The sequence below is a fragment of the Guyanagaster necrorhizus genome, assembly GCF_019112545.1.
Source record: "Guyanagaster necrorhizus MCA 3950 unplaced genomic scaffold BT62scaffold_4, whole genome shotgun sequence".
Taxonomy (NCBI): Eukaryota; Fungi; Basidiomycota; class Agaricomycetes; order Agaricales; family Physalacriaceae; genus Guyanagaster; species Guyanagaster necrorhizus.
Window position 1 is genome coordinate 960,556 of NW_025064883.1, and position 13,479 is coordinate 974,034.

General features: G+C 48.3%; 8 protein-coding genes and 1 non-coding gene across 9 annotated transcripts; 3 read left to right on the forward strand and 6 right to left on the reverse strand.

The window, feature by feature from the left end:
• Window positions 1-389: 389 nt before the first annotated feature.
• On the reverse strand, window positions 390-1,594 carry BT62DRAFT_1001286 (uncharacterized protein; the record flags this gene model as incomplete). Its single annotated transcript, XM_043176714.1, has 5 exons — window positions 390-494; window positions 549-617; window positions 682-838; window positions 895-1,496; window positions 1,544-1,594. 5 exons carry the CDS (start codon window positions 1,592-1,594, stop codon window positions 390-392), a joined length of 984 nt encoding a protein of 327 aa, XP_043043967.1.
• Window positions 1,595-2,368: 774 nt separating this feature from the next.
• Window positions 2,369-3,184, forward strand: BT62DRAFT_916877 (uncharacterized protein; the record flags this gene model as incomplete). The annotated part of the gene is made up of 5 exons (XM_043184016.1): window positions 2,369-2,622; window positions 2,680-2,766; window positions 2,820-2,889; window positions 2,946-3,014; window positions 3,071-3,184. 5 exons carry the CDS (start codon window positions 2,369-2,371, stop codon window positions 3,182-3,184), a joined length of 594 nt encoding a protein of 197 aa, XP_043043968.1.
• A 670-nt stretch (window positions 3,185-3,854) lies between these two features.
• Window positions 3,855-5,019, reverse strand: BT62DRAFT_514049 (uncharacterized protein). Its single transcript, XM_043181221.1, has 3 exons — window positions 4,188-5,019; window positions 4,040-4,124; window positions 3,855-3,988 (listed from the first exon to the last, which is right to left on the reverse strand). Exons 1-3 carry the CDS (start codon window positions 4,819-4,821, stop codon window positions 3,982-3,984), a joined length of 726 nt encoding a protein of 241 aa, XP_043043969.1. The 5' UTR covers window positions 4,822-5,019; the 3' UTR covers window positions 3,855-3,981.
• BT62DRAFT_514152 (uncharacterized protein) lies at window positions 4,711-5,662 on the reverse strand. The gene has a single exon (XM_043181222.1). It carries the CDS (start codon window positions 5,537-5,539, stop codon window positions 4,946-4,948), a length of 594 nt encoding a protein of 197 aa, XP_043043970.1. The 5' UTR covers window positions 5,540-5,662; the 3' UTR covers window positions 4,711-4,945.
• BT62DRAFT_885257 (RIO1-domain-containing protein) lies at window positions 5,574-6,914 on the reverse strand (the record flags this gene model as incomplete). Its single annotated transcript, XM_043182818.1, has 8 exons — window positions 5,574-5,772; window positions 5,826-6,020; window positions 6,073-6,161; window positions 6,210-6,330; window positions 6,379-6,433; window positions 6,486-6,599; window positions 6,660-6,801; window positions 6,852-6,914. The coding sequence occupies 8 exons, from the start codon at window positions 6,912-6,914 to the stop codon at window positions 5,574-5,576; spliced, it is 978 nt and encodes a 325-aa protein (XP_043043971.1).
• A 102-nt stretch (window positions 6,915-7,016) lies between these two features.
• On the forward strand, window positions 7,017-8,221 carry BT62DRAFT_1072541 (uncharacterized protein; the record flags this gene model as incomplete). The annotated part of the gene is made up of 7 exons (XM_043178868.1): window positions 7,017-7,106; window positions 7,155-7,204; window positions 7,266-7,349; window positions 7,399-7,560; window positions 7,614-7,735; window positions 7,789-7,825; window positions 7,876-8,221. The coding sequence occupies 7 exons, from the start codon at window positions 7,017-7,019 to the stop codon at window positions 7,952-7,954; spliced, it is 624 nt and encodes a 207-aa protein (XP_043043972.1). The 3' UTR covers window positions 7,955-8,221.
• A 229-nt stretch (window positions 8,222-8,450) lies between these two features.
• On the reverse strand, window positions 8,451-8,567 carry BT62DRAFT_t35. The gene has a single exon. It is a non-coding gene; the product is annotated as a tRNA-Ser (tRNA).
• Window positions 8,568-8,633: 66 nt separating this feature from the next.
• On the forward strand, window positions 8,634-9,390 carry BT62DRAFT_927757 (Sm-like ribonucleoprotein). Its single transcript, XM_043185342.1, has 4 exons — window positions 8,634-8,715; window positions 8,795-8,863; window positions 8,925-9,040; window positions 9,087-9,390. Exons 1-4 carry the CDS (start codon window positions 8,661-8,663, stop codon window positions 9,255-9,257), a joined length of 411 nt encoding a protein of 136 aa, XP_043043973.1. The 5' UTR covers window positions 8,634-8,660; the 3' UTR covers window positions 9,258-9,390.
• Window positions 9,290-12,344, reverse strand: BT62DRAFT_514380 (uncharacterized protein). The gene has a single exon (XM_043181224.1). It carries the CDS (start codon window positions 12,010-12,012, stop codon window positions 9,472-9,474), a length of 2,541 nt encoding a protein of 846 aa, XP_043043974.1. The 5' UTR covers window positions 12,013-12,344; the 3' UTR covers window positions 9,290-9,471.
• Window positions 12,345-13,479: the final 1,135 nt, after the last annotated feature.

Consider the following 13,479-nt stretch of genomic DNA (forward strand, 5'->3'; position numbering starts at 1 on the left):
TGGAGTCTGTGTTTTTGTATAAGGAACTTCGGATTTTGTGTCAGTAATCGATGTAGCAAGTATCTTACGCTTGTTATGCACACATGATCTCTAACATTCTTAATCGCTGTGCTCAATTCAGCTAGTCGCTTTCCGTGGTGGCGTTCTCTCCACATGCTCTACGTGGAAGGAAGGGCGGGCGATGATATGTCGAAGTCTGCCATTATGGTAGCAATTGTATTAGCTCTACGGTTCCGGACACAGTGTTATTATGCTAAGAAAAATGACGGATTAGGTAGTCCCATCGGACCCCGAAAATAAGTAGCAGACAAAGTAAGGTTAGAGAATACGAAAGCGAAGGAACGATAACGACATTAAAAGCATCATACATTATTACCTCCATTATTTGCCTATTCCGTTGCTTCCAGTTCAGTTGGACTCGGATGTGGCTGACATTGCTTCAGCGCCGCGACGGTAGCCTCCTGCTTGATGAGGACATCGCGAAGAGACAAGAACTATAACCCAACGGATGAGCAAGAAGAGGGACTCACGAAAAAAGAAACACCGACCCTATGCTCCTCCGTCACGCATTGGAGATTAAGCTTTCGCGTCGTATTTTCCATATGTACCAGCAGCGTCTAAAAGGAGTGGAAAAAAAAAAAGCAAATGCCGCTCGGGGAAAGTCCGATTATGTAGACATACCCTTATGGAACGGCTACTGAGACCGCGATAATTGGAAACCCGCTCCAGAGGAACAGGTTGGGCGCCAGTGAGGTTGAGCTGCTCATGTAAATATATCACATATCGTTCCAAGCATTCGAGATAGTGCCTTTTTTTTTCATGTGAAGAGATGGAGTCCCTGCAGGGAGTTGATACTCAGCTCCAAAGTCCACGGGCGGAAAGGATTGGACTTACAGATCTGTTGGCGGAAATCCGATACTCCTTGCCATAGCACGACGGCGGGCTTTCCTGGCGGTATCGGCCTTGTCGGGACCAAAATCATGAGCAAAAGATTCAGACGGTTGGTCTTTAAGTAGCTCGCTGGGAGTGGGAAAGGTTAAGAGGGCTCGGTGGGAGGGGTTGCTGTTGCAAAAATTTACAAAAGGTTCGAGAGGAGGAGTTTCCAAAGGCACGGATGGTTGTAGAGGTACTAGTTCTGGATGACTGCGCTGGGGGAATTTATCGGTATGTGACACTGGAAAAAGCAGGGAGTGAGAAGAATAATTGCCGAGCAACGGATACGATGAACCGGGCCGGAAAGGTGCCTCTTGAATGGGGTAACTTCCTGCTGGGGTTTCGGGATAAAACAGTGACGACGAGGGGGGAAGAGGAACCGGAGCATGAAGTGGTACATCTGCCGGCAATGTGACGTCGGGTGCGCAAGTGTGAGTGGGCCAAAGTGGAGCAGAGCCCTCAGTTAACGGGTAGAACTGGACGGGCGAATAAGAATATGCCTCTGGAGACGGGTAGCTGGGAGTACGAGGACCGTCACTATCTGAAGACGACGCATAGATGCCCTGAAACGACAAATAAGAATAAGAAAAACAGAAAAAACAAAACTTACGGATGCATCGTAGTGGTAGTGGGAGTCGGGGTGGGCCTCTGAGAAAGGCATGGGAGTAGGCTTAGAGGCGGCGCAAGGGATATGTATTTATATAATCAAGGCTCTGAATTAATTTTGTACTGCTTATTTGGCGAAAACATCAGTGCGATTGAGGTGTCCAAGTTGGGCAATTTGTGTTCCTTGTCGGTGGAGAAGCGCAGAAGTGAACCTAAAATTAACCCATAATCACAAAATCATTGAATTGAAAAAAGCAGATCCAGATTTCACGATGCTCTCCACCCAATTCGGCTGCCTGCGGGATATTAAGTATTTAGGCATTGGCGGCGTCGAGTCAACCTCGAGTTTTTTCTGCTTCGCTCTTTGGTTGTTTTGCCAGTGAATAAATTGGCTATCCGCGACACGATCCGCTTGTCAGAGGGAAACTGAGCGATTCGTATCTTCATTCGACTTGACTGCAGGTCGAGTTCTCACGCTGCACTGGCGACCAGCTGCCAACTGAGAGAACCTCCAGAATCCGAAGCAAGAAGCAGACATTTCCATCCAGTGGATCTGCCAACAGACGGTCGTATCTTTCTTATGTTTTTGTAAACGAGTCAGCTTGGTTACAATGGTCAGCCCGTTTCTCTCCCTATGTAAATGGTCCGATCACTCACCGCTATTAATCTTGACTCAAACTCGAGGTATACATACAATCACCGGGGTGATTTACTCTTCTTTTGGGCGACAGGCTTCCCATCCTTCTAATTAACGTCTTTTGCCCGTCACCTTCACCTGCTCCCATATATATCGTCTACTTCCCGGTCCTTCCTACATCTCTCCTTTGCCATGGCCTCCCAAAGTTCTCAGTCCAGTTCTCAGTCTGAAGGTTCTCCTGCATCTCTGCCATTCCCTGCCCTCGCCCCGATCACGGCCGCCGAGCTGCAATACCCCGACTCACCGTCATCTCAGCCCAGGCAAGCCTCCGCCTCCAGAATAATTGCACATCCGTACGCTCGTCTGTACGCCAAAAAAGAAGAGGGCAAGCGTCGCAAGATATGGAACCATGCCCTTGAAAAATCTATCTTTAGCGCGTACGAGTTGTAAGTCATTCCTGATTTCCAGTCACACTACTGGGTCTTATTCGCCTCTTTTTCCAGGTCCACACTGGGCGCCCCACATCGACGGACAATATACATGGCAAGCCTCGAGGCCCACATCGATCGCTTGCATGCCCAGCTCCTTAGGTCGGTCATGTCATCCCTTGATAAATTCGTTTTCTCTGACGCCGTGTTTCAAGTCTCGGATTTTGGCCGGTTGGCTTCGACGAACTAGAACCGTTCAAAGGCTTGAATTCAAAAACGGCAAAGGTTCGTTCTTTTACCTAAAATCTAAGCACCAGGTGACCCCATCCCTTGATTTTTAGAGTATGGTATCGGGCCTCCAGTACGACTCATCAATAGCGAAGCTCAAATTGCTCGAACTAGAGCGCGCGGTAAGTCTCAATGTTCGAAAATTAAATCTCGTTACACTGACGCCTTGCCAACACAGAACGACGCCCTGGTCCGTACTTTAAACCGTTCAGACCTGCCCGAACCCCATTCCGAAGAAAAAGTCTGTTGCAGGAAGCCGGATGTTGTCGGACCGGTATCGGCATCAGTCTGAACTCAGCAGAATACCACATCCTTGTATCATACACATTCAAATTGCAGTTCCATTATTGACGCCTATAATTCCTGAAAGAAAAAGACCAGGAACGATGTTTCCATTGAATACTCACGGGATACAGAAAGATTCTGTTTTTTTTTTTTTTTCCAGCTACAATGTAACCTCGTGCATGGAAAAGGATCATATAATGCCATTTCGTCTCGTGCGTGAGATCGACGACACGTACAAGGAATATTCGCTCGCATGTTCAAACGTTCACCCCAGAAGCCGGTTCTTCTTGGGAGAAAAAAAAAGTGGCGATTTAGGGTTAGACATGACAAGGGGTGAGAGAGCAGTTCTTCCCGCGAAGGTATCTGAGCCTACCTTTTATGGAACTCGAATTTTGGACCTATCACGGACGAAGTGAGCCGTATTTGCATGGTGGCATTTATCCACGGTCGTGAATCATCTTGAAACCTTCGAGGGAGAAGCATGAACAATGGCATAGATCACCGGGACCACCTCATGACGCTCAAATAAGTCTAGAGAAAGCAAAGTGAAATTAAGCGCCAGTATACGCTCAGTACTAAAACAGACATTCGGAGGCTCCATGTCGCAATCATTGTCTATCGGATGGCAGACAACGTTGAGTTCGAATGTCTGCATGTGTCCGCAGGAGATAAGACCTAAATCTGACACGGAGGTACGAAGGAAATGAACAAAATGATGAGGATTGTGATATACATAGCAAAAAGAACGAAAACGTCACGTATGCTCGTTCCCCAGATGGACTGCTGCACGTTTGATGGACTCGACTAGCTTCTAACACAAGTCGTTATCAGCACAGTGGAATAGGGACGTGAGTTCGGTTACGGATTATCATCGTCTTTGGCAATAAAAACATGCTTGCCCCGAGTTGCCACCTCTGTCATGCCTTTCCCACTTCCAGTAACTCCGACTATAGAAAAGGAATCATATGAGTAAAAGGAAATAGAGAAACGAATTGCGGAATGACACCCACCTCGACCAAGAGGGTTGTCAGGCGTTTTGAAGATACTGGTACCGGCAACTCCTGCAATATGCACCCCCTTCTTTTCTGACTTCTTCGCAAACTTCTGCCAAGTCGCTTGCTTTTGGGTCTGCTCCTTTGCTTTGGCTGCCTTTACTTCCAGCTTCTTCTCATTCTTCTTCTTCTTTCGCTCCCGCTCCTCCTCCTCCTGCTTGCTCAGCTTGCGTTTATTCGACACCGGTGCATTATAGGTGTAGTTTGCGGGTAGAGGTCTGACTTCGGATGCTTTCACCTGTTCTGTCGTGTTGTAACCCTTGAATACAATGCTGTAAACACGGTTGTCTGCAGAGCCCCCCACTGACGTTATCCGCGCCGGATACCAACCCCCATCGGCTGAATATTTAGCCTGACACTCATCGCCGGCTGTCCAAGTCTGCACCGGAGTAGCTGACGAAGACTTTCGGGATGACTCGACCTTTGATGAAGATGCTAGCTCAGCCTGGGCGATCGCTGTCTGCGTAAGTGTAATGAGTTCCTTCAGCTCTGAGCGCAGTGCTTCAAGCTCTGCGTTATCTGGGTCGGCAGAGAGAGCGACCTCGACTTGAGATAGCTGGACCTGGTATGTCTCGAGATCTGTTCTGTCCATCGTCGAGGAGCAGTAAGAGGACAAAAAGAGGTCTTTGTTTGGCTGCCAGAGGCATTGCAAACACAGAGCACAGTAAATCCAAAAAAGGCAATGTAAGTAACCGTAGTTTGTCAACCAGAAGCCTTCAATCCCACACGCCGCTTCTATCCATCTTCACCCGAGTATCCTGTTTGGCCTTACTACCCTGTGGCCTTCCCGCCTTCCGAACACCCCGTTTTGAGTGATATTTCCGCTGCTGCTGCGCTCGACTCTTTGATAGATTCGAGGAAACGATGTTTCTGACATTGTTTAGACTGAGTGCCTCTGCCATCTTGGCAAGAGAATCCGGAGATACTGATCTGGATCGAGGAGGTGATCTTGATAATTCCCGACTCTCTGAGATGTCCGAGACGTCTGATGGATCGTCCTCTGCTCGTCCTCGCAATTTTGCTTGGTGAGGCTCGTCATCCATTTCAACATCACGATCTTGAGGTATGTCAACGGTCATGGCCGTATTCGTTGTCATTCGAGCGGTGTTTGTCACTTCTTCTTCCATCTCGGGATTTTGGGCATCGGAATCGTCTTCCTGGTTTCGTCCTTCATCTCCTCCATGCCCTGCCCTCTTCTCCTCGCCCTCTCCATTGCCTTCATTATCGTCTTCATCATCTTTCTCCTCTTCCTCCTCCTCCTCCTCCTCCTCCTCCTCATCGTGCGCTTCTTCGTCATTGACAGCCGCCATGTACTGACGAACAATCAGAGTATGTCTCCATGCATCAAATCACACAAACCTCTTCCAAAACTTTCATGTCTTTGTTGCCGAACCCACTAGCAGCGACAACAGCATCCAGCCTGAAATTTGATTCGGAGGAATCCTCTGTTTCTACCGTTTTAAATCGAGGATACAAGGAGCTCTCATATCGAAAGCGCCGCTTGAAGAATGTCCGGATGCATTCAACGTCGCGATTAAAATACCTAGGAGATTAAATCAACGAGAAGTCGATGTCGAAAGGAATAGAGATAGGGACCATTCGGCATTCACATGTGACGTGCTGACCATTTGAGGGAAATCAATGACGACAGGCTCCCCATTTTCTCGCCGTATAAGAATATTGAACTCATTAAAGTCCCCATGAATCAACCCGGCGCGGGCAAATCGCACAATAATATCCATCAAGGTCGAATAAAGCTTGCCTGGTGATGGAATTTCCGATATTTGACGCCTTAGAGAATGGGTTTATGACGTTATAACATACGTTAATTGAAAAACCTCACAAGGGATATGCATCGATGAACTCCATCAGAATACAGTGCCGTGCTTGGTCGATGGGTCTTGGAACAGGAAAATCGTGCTTATGAAGGACCTGAAACATTGCTCGTTACGAGAAAAGATGTTTACGATGAATACTTACTTGCATGAACGCCCATTCTTTCTGGGCGGCTAAGCGAGACATGTACATCCACGACGCAGATTTCCTCTTTCCGAGATAATCACGCTTGTCCTTAATTGCGCGAAAGGATATTCGGCCAAGTCTGTCCAGCCAACGTCAGACAAGTTGAGGCGTGCCACTAGAGTCTTACCGATGTAGCTTCAATACCATTTCCTTGCCTTCCGAATCTGCGACAACATAGATGTCTACATATACAGGTGAGGACTCTCATTGGTGAAATGTTTTGGTTAGACTCACCGGATTCCTTCCCAACACCAATCTGATTTCCGACAGAGTGCATTGAGTCTCTCTTTGACATCGCACGCATTGCAAGATAATCATAACCGCCATACGTCAACCTGTATCCGTCGTCTATATGCAAGGTATCGTCATTCAATGAGATGAGCAGGAAGGGTTGTGGAAGTCAATCACATTTTGAATTTTGAACTTTTGAGACCAGGTTTCGTTTCGCGAGAGAACCGACGAGTTTATTGACACCACCATTCCTCAGGCCAGATATCTGAGCAATAAGGTTCGTGGGGACCACTTCATGATTTTTTGAACCCATCTCAACCTGACAGCAGCCGTGAGTGACTACATAAGTATAGCGAGCAGGGTACATACTGCAGTTAGAACCCTGAATTCCTCCGGTGTCACATAGCGGAGATCGGTAGCGTCTAGTTTCATCTTTTAGAGCAGCAAATATTCAGATAAACGCAAGTCGACGTTCAACAAATTCTAACCACAAAGTGGTTTTGGAAAGAGAAAACAAGGAATTACGTCATACAGATGATTGACGACGTCGGCCGATTGTGTCCCTTTGTCTCGTACCGTGATATGTTAGCTGATGGTTCGAAGCGTGTTCGGGATGCTAACAAGGTGAGGAGTGCTACATGTCCACTTTCATGCTTTTTTGAAAATCTGAAGGCATCAGCGGCACAATTGTCGAGGGCTCTCAACATATCTGATGATCCCACGTAAGGATGCAGTCTGCGATCGTGTTTTCAATCACGTAATATAAGTATACGTTCGACCTAGGTTCGAGGTATTGACTTCTAGTCAATTATCCAAGCCACTTCGTGAGGCTATATTTTCCATGTTCGAAACTAACATGCGCGACTTGTGCGTAGAGCCATATATACGCCGACTCTTTCGCTGAAGACTAGGCTAGTTATTCACAATCCTCTTTTGGTTGGGATCCTGCCGACAAGCGCAAAGAAATGTTTGATCCTCTATCACGGTTTGTTGTAGCTCGCAGGCCGGACAAACAGGTACTGTTAGGGTACAGTGTCTTCAGATTCGAGCATGAAGATGACTCGGACATGATCTACTGGTCGGCTTTCAACCTTTGTCATTTTGGTATCGTATTTACTAGGTCCTATATAGTTATGAACTTCAGGTATCAAACGCATCCCGGCGCAGTGGACTTGGCCGTAAACTGATGGATCTTCTGGGCTCCATTGGCGAAAGTTGGCGCATGCAAAAGATAATGCTCACGGTTTTTGAAGGTAAAGTTCCTATTACATTAGATGCAAGTTCGGAACTAATATTCTCTGTTTAGTAAATGAGACTGCACTTGCGTTCTATTTTGCGTTGGGGTAACATCGTTGTTCCAATCACGGTGCACGATCTCTGACATAAACAGCAGCTTTGTTATAGATGAAACATCGCCGGATGATGATGACGCCGACTATAAAATACTTTCGATGCAGCTCGGAAAACCCTAAATGCTTTAGAGATAAACGAAGCCGGTTGAGAATCCCACATCGACATTGATGCGGTAGACCAATCGTCGACTGAGGAAATGGGGAAAAAGTGTCAAACCTGAAAAATATGGCAACTTTAACGGAATAGTCTTCGAGGTTCTGGTCGCGGGATTACAAAAAAAGAAAAAGATCAGTCTTTGACAGTCTGAGAAATTGATTCTGGTGAATCCGAGGGCGGCCATGCTTGTACTTTGTAAATAGAATACACGTAGCATTGAATACTATGCTGAATTTGCTATTAAATAATATGACAGGCAGGTTTCCTCGACGAAAATCTTCCTAGCAAGGAAGCTAAGTCACCGCTGTATCAAAACCTAGAGGTTCGTGCAGAATTGTTGAGTCTTCTTTGGGGTCTTGATCATGTCAACCGTCCACAAGGTCACATGAACCAATTCCAATGTACTAGCTAAAAGCCCAAGGCTCAATAGGCATTGCGAAAAAGAGGACAGTAAAAATACGCTGAGAGCAGGATTTGAACCTACGCGGTGAAACACCAAGTGATAATGAGGTAGTAATGTAGTTAATTACGTAATCAAATTCAAATCACTCGCCTTAACTACTCGGCCATCCCAGCATAAATATAGGTCTAATCTCTATATATACATCTCTTATATCTTTACGTGATTGAAATCCTCCTCTACAGCTCTTGGTCACCATCTACGAAACAATGGACTCGCTCATACCCTTTACAACGTCCGGCGCGCTGGTGGACTGCGTGGACAGTACGTCGCGCACCGCCATGGCTTACATTGTTCAAAAATAACGTCCTTTTCTAATTTCTCGCGTCCGTGTTACTTGTAGGGAAGATGCTCGTCATACTCAGAGACGGGCGTAAATTGCAAGGCGTCTTGAGGTCCTATGACCAGTTTGGTGCATTTTTTTCTACTTTGTCTACCTCTTTCTGTTTCTAACCTTGATGTGTCCCGCGCAGCAAATTTGGTTCTTGAAGACACTGTTGAACGAATATATCACGGGAATGCTTTCGCAGAGTTTCCGCGCGGGTTGTTCCTCATACGAGGCGAGAATGTAGTGTTACTGGGTGAAATTGTATGTCTCGTGGCTGCGACAAGGTCATGGCTTAATGGATCTGTAGGACTTGGACAAGGAAGATGAAATCCCCCTTCGGCACGTAGACTATGCCACGCTGGAACCGTATCATCAGAACGCCATCGAGACAAAAAAGCGGAGGGAAGAACACAAAGCGCAGGTTCTGTTCGAGGAGAAGGGGTTTTGCAAAGAAGGAGGGGAAGGCGACGGATACTAAATTTTGCCAGTGTCATCGGCTCGACGTCATCTCTACATTACTGATGACCTCTCTACGTTGTGTGTTTCATATTGTACTATTGACATTGACTATCGAGGTTGACTATACATGCAAGTAACAAAGCAGACGATGACACGAGGAATGAGCTACAAAAGAGAAATAAAAATACAAGATCAGTAAGTAGGTGAGTAAAGTCATGGCAGCAAACTATGTACTATCGTTTCTTCCTCTTCAGAGTCTTCTTGTCATCCCCGTTCGCCTTTACCTTCCCCTTGACGTTCTTAAGCCCGTTCCCATGGACATTGATGACCTTGCCATTGCTCTTCAAGGGCCCAGGCTTGGTGTCTCTGTCAATGTCTGTGCTCTCAGCGCCTAAGAGATCCTCCATTTGTTTGCGTATTTCTCTCTCTTTGGTCGTGAGTTTCATGATGGCCTCTTCACCCTTTGTCTTCTCGTTATTGATGTCGTCCTGGCGAATGGACTGCCAACCATGATGCCGTTCGCAATCCTTTGGACCGGGACACCACCATTCGGCATCAGTATCGTCCGCATCAGCAGCATAACTCTCTTCGACCCCGTCACCCCACTCCTCCCACTCCTCCTCACCGAAGCAGAGTCGTTGATCCCACCCACAGATGTCACCCCCTTCCTCAGCCCGCTGGCACGCGAGCTCCCACACCCGTTGTCGCCAGAGAACACACTCCATTGCACGTCGCAGTCCTGTCCGTGCCTTACCAATGGCTTCCAGCGGTCCACTCAAGCGTTCGACCTCCCGCTCCGCCTTGGTCTTGCTCTTCATCACGGCACCGGTTTGACAGTGAACTACGACCCCTTCTCGTCGTTCAGCGTCTTTCACCTTGGACCATAGCACCTCTCGACTACCACCCTTCTCCGTATAAGCGTCGATCCTTCGTCGCATGTACTTTATACCGCACTCAGGCGAGCAGTACTTGCTCAAGGCACCTTTTGATGGCCGATGGCATGCCTCAGTAGAGGACGGGTTGGGATCGTCAAGTCCATTTAGACATCTGGTTTTATATGTCGTCTTCAGGTTCAGGTGAGGATTTTCTGAGTCATAACAGATCAGCCACAAGAAAGACTCTGAGACGAAAGACCGCGCACTCTGAATACAGGGTGGACATATGAACTGGTCCACCAGATCAACTTCCAGCTCCGACATATTCACGCACTGGGTATGGTACCAGTCGTCACACCTATCGCAACCAATCATACACCGGCCTTCGTCGTACTTCCGTTTGCACACGCAGTATACTTTGTCGTCCTCTAACTCCTTCTCCTTCTCTTCAGACTTTTCATCTAAACCCTCCTCCTGCGATTCGCCAGGCATGACACTGGTCGATCGCGATCTTGAAGCCGATATTGACGCTGCCTTGCCCTTTAGAGACACCGATGCTTCCTTCTTCCCTTTCGGACCAGTTTTCGTTGTGGTTTTGACCGCAGATTTCGTGGCCTTTGGCTTAGGACCAGGCTTTTTCTTCGTCTTGACGGTCGTCGTCGCAGGCGGCGGCATCGACTCCCTGTCGCGCTCCTCAGAAGCCTTCTTCTTCATACTGGCCTTTCTGACAGGCGGAACAGGCGGCAGCACCAATTTCTCCTTAACAGGCTCGTCCTGCACCAAGCTCAGCAGCTCATCTTCCACGTCAACCTCCATCCGCTCGGCTTCTTCATTGGCATCGTCCATCGGCATGTCAACATCCGCTAGCTCCCTCTCCAGCTCTTTGGTAAGATCATCTTCAGGCGATGAGGTATTGTTCGGTTTCTTCTTCTTCGGAGCAGGTGAATCGGCAAAATGCTCGAGGAACCATTCGTGCGCATCCTCTTGCGTCATACCGTCCTTGTGGGAGGTGGCAGACAATGGTCTCTTGGGTGGGGTGAGCTTCTCTTTATGAACGGTGGCTGATGATGGCCTCTTTGGTGGGGGGTCTGTGGCTTTGTCCTTGTGCTGCAAATGCGTTGACTCTTTGTGCTTCGCGTGCTTCAGCTCCAATTCGCTTTCCGTCGAAGGCATCAAGTGGTCTTTCATAGGAGTACTGGGTGCTGGTGTCAGTGGCATAACGCTTTCCCGTCTCTCCACCTTGACCTCATCGATCGTTTCGATTTTCTTCTGCGTGTGCTCTTCCGCCTTTCCATAAACATGCGCATGAGCAATAGCCCGGCCTGTCTGGCTTCCTGGAGGGCTCCGCTTCATAGTGCTGGTCGGAGTAGGAACAATCGGGCTCACAACTCTCTGGGTGGGCGTAGGAAGGGGGATGATCGGTGAAGAAACAGGTACTATTGGCGGCGGTATGGGTGGCTTGGAATGAGGTGAAACATTAGGAGACCCTGTATTTTCGTTCGGAGAGGAAGAGGGAATTGGGCTGAAGGTTCGCTCTGATGATGATGACTGTGGATGCCGGACAATAACCAAAGATGACGTCAAGAATGATATTGACGCCGTTCTGTCTCGCTGCAAGGGTCCTGATATCAAGCTGGACATGCTTACTTGTTCGCGACGTGGCTCCAAATGAGAGATAAGTGGGTCCTCCTGAAAACCGATAGCCTCAGGGTTCACCAGATCCCTACTTGAAATGGGACTAACGACCCTCTCCTCGCGTTCATTCTCATGTTGAATGATGTTTGAAACTTCCCAATCCCTGGAGGTCAAGGGACTAGGAAAACGCTCTCTGGTAATCATGGGGCTAGAAAGCCTCTCTCTCGTAACCACAGGACTAGGAGGTCTCTCCTTTGCGACCATAGGGCTAAGAACTGTTTCTCTGGCAGATGTAGGACTGAATGCCCTCTCTTGAAGCGGATCGAGATGGGTGGCAATGGAGATTCGTTCTCTAGTTCTGGCCGTCGACTCCCTAGTGGAACTCGGTATGTACTCCTTGGCCAAGAGAGGGCTCAGAATGCGCTCTCTAGCTGAAATAGGACTTGTAACTTGCTCTCTGGACAAGATTGGACTCGAAATGTGTTCCCTCGGACTCGTAATCCGTTCCCTTGTCGGAACTCCATCTTTGAGATATGTCGGGCTTGTAACACGCTCCTGGATCGAGATAGGTGGGAAGGCAGGGACAGACGGCTGCTCCCGGGAAGGGATTGGGACGATTTTCGGGGGATGGGTGGTGTGTTCACGGATAATCTGCTCATTGGTGACATGTTCACGGGCATGATCACGACTGACGACATGTTCTCGGGTAAGTGCAACGTGTTCACGGGGAGGCACGGTGATGATATGTTCACGAGGAGGTAGACCGGCGACAGTGATTGAATGAGATCTATCTCGGTGATGTGTGATAGATGGATGAGTGGAGATTGGTGGAATTTGGATCGGTGAGAACGAGGGAGCACGCGGATCCCTGTTGCATGCTGTCCGTCAAATGAATGTGATACCAAGACGTCGAGACGTACCCTGAAATCAAATCCCTCTCTCTGTGAAGCTGCCCTGTCTCCCTCTCGGAAAGTGACTCCCTAAGCGAAGGATGACCTGTGAGATAAGCGAAACAAGAAGTGATGGAACTAACCTCGGATCCCTTGGCAAAACGGGCGACCGATTATGTAGCAAGTGCGAAGAGATGGGTTCAAGATTAGATGAATGCGATGATAGCGAGGATAACGAGTCCCTATGTATTCGTGCAACGCCTTGTTGAGAGGATATGGAGTCTCGATGAGAATGGGTGTCACGGTGGGAGGATATTGAATCACGATGAGACTGTAAAGACTCTCTGTGTGTCGAGATCTGTGCCAGAGAATCCCTATGTGACGGTTGAGATGACAAAATGACCTGCGATGGGTGACTGGAGACAGAGTCCACCGAATCCCTACGAGCTCGATAATCTGTGTGAGGCATTGTGTCCCTACCGAGGACTTCCCTTGGGGCGACTTCCCTCTGAGAGTGGGACGATATCGGGATAGAGACCATCGAGCCCCTCCGGGACCGGAGGGTAACAGAGTCCGTGTGAGATATCGAGTCTCGGGAAGACTGAGACGGTATTGTGTCCCTATGCACCAACAAATCCCTGGAATCTCTCGGTACCGGGATGGTTTCCCTGTGTGATAACGGCGGAATGGCGAAGGCATGGTGTTGTTGCTGAAACGTGGGCGGGCTGCGTACAACAGATTCACGGGAGTGTAAAATGGAGGGACTCGTTACACGGTCCCTGGAGGAGAAAGATTGGGGAAAGATAGACGGGCTGGTGACTCGCTCACGAACAGATGGTGG

Excerpts from the sequence above, each read along its gene's own strand:
- BT62DRAFT_514152 (XM_043181222.1), bottom strand. The coding sequence starts at position 5,539 with ATGGCGGCTGTCAATGACGAAGAAGCGCACGATGAGGAGGAGGAGGAG.
- BT62DRAFT_514049 (XM_043181221.1), bottom strand. The coding sequence starts at position 4,821 with ATGGACAGAACAGATCTCGAGACATACCAGGTCCAGCTATCTCAAGTC. Across the intron at positions 4,125-4,187 it reads TGACAACCCTCTTGGTCGAG|TCGGAGTTACTGGAAGTGGG; the intron begins GTGGGTGTCATT and ends CCTTTTCTATAG.
- BT62DRAFT_514380 (XM_043181224.1), bottom strand. The coding sequence starts at position 12,012 with ATGGTCGCAAAGGAGAGACCTCCTAGTCCTGTGGTTACGAGAGAGAGG.
- BT62DRAFT_927757 (XM_043185342.1), top strand. The coding sequence starts at position 8,661 with ATGGACTCGCTCATACCCTTTACAACGTCCGGCGCGCTGGTGGACTGC. Across the intron at positions 8,864-8,924 it reads GAGGTCCTATGACCAGTTTG|CAAATTTGGTTCTTGAAGAC; the intron begins GTGCATTTTTTT and ends TGTCCCGCGCAG. Across the intron at positions 9,041-9,086 it reads TAGTGTTACTGGGTGAAATT|GACTTGGACAAGGAAGATGA; the intron begins GTATGTCTCGTG and ends ATGGATCTGTAG.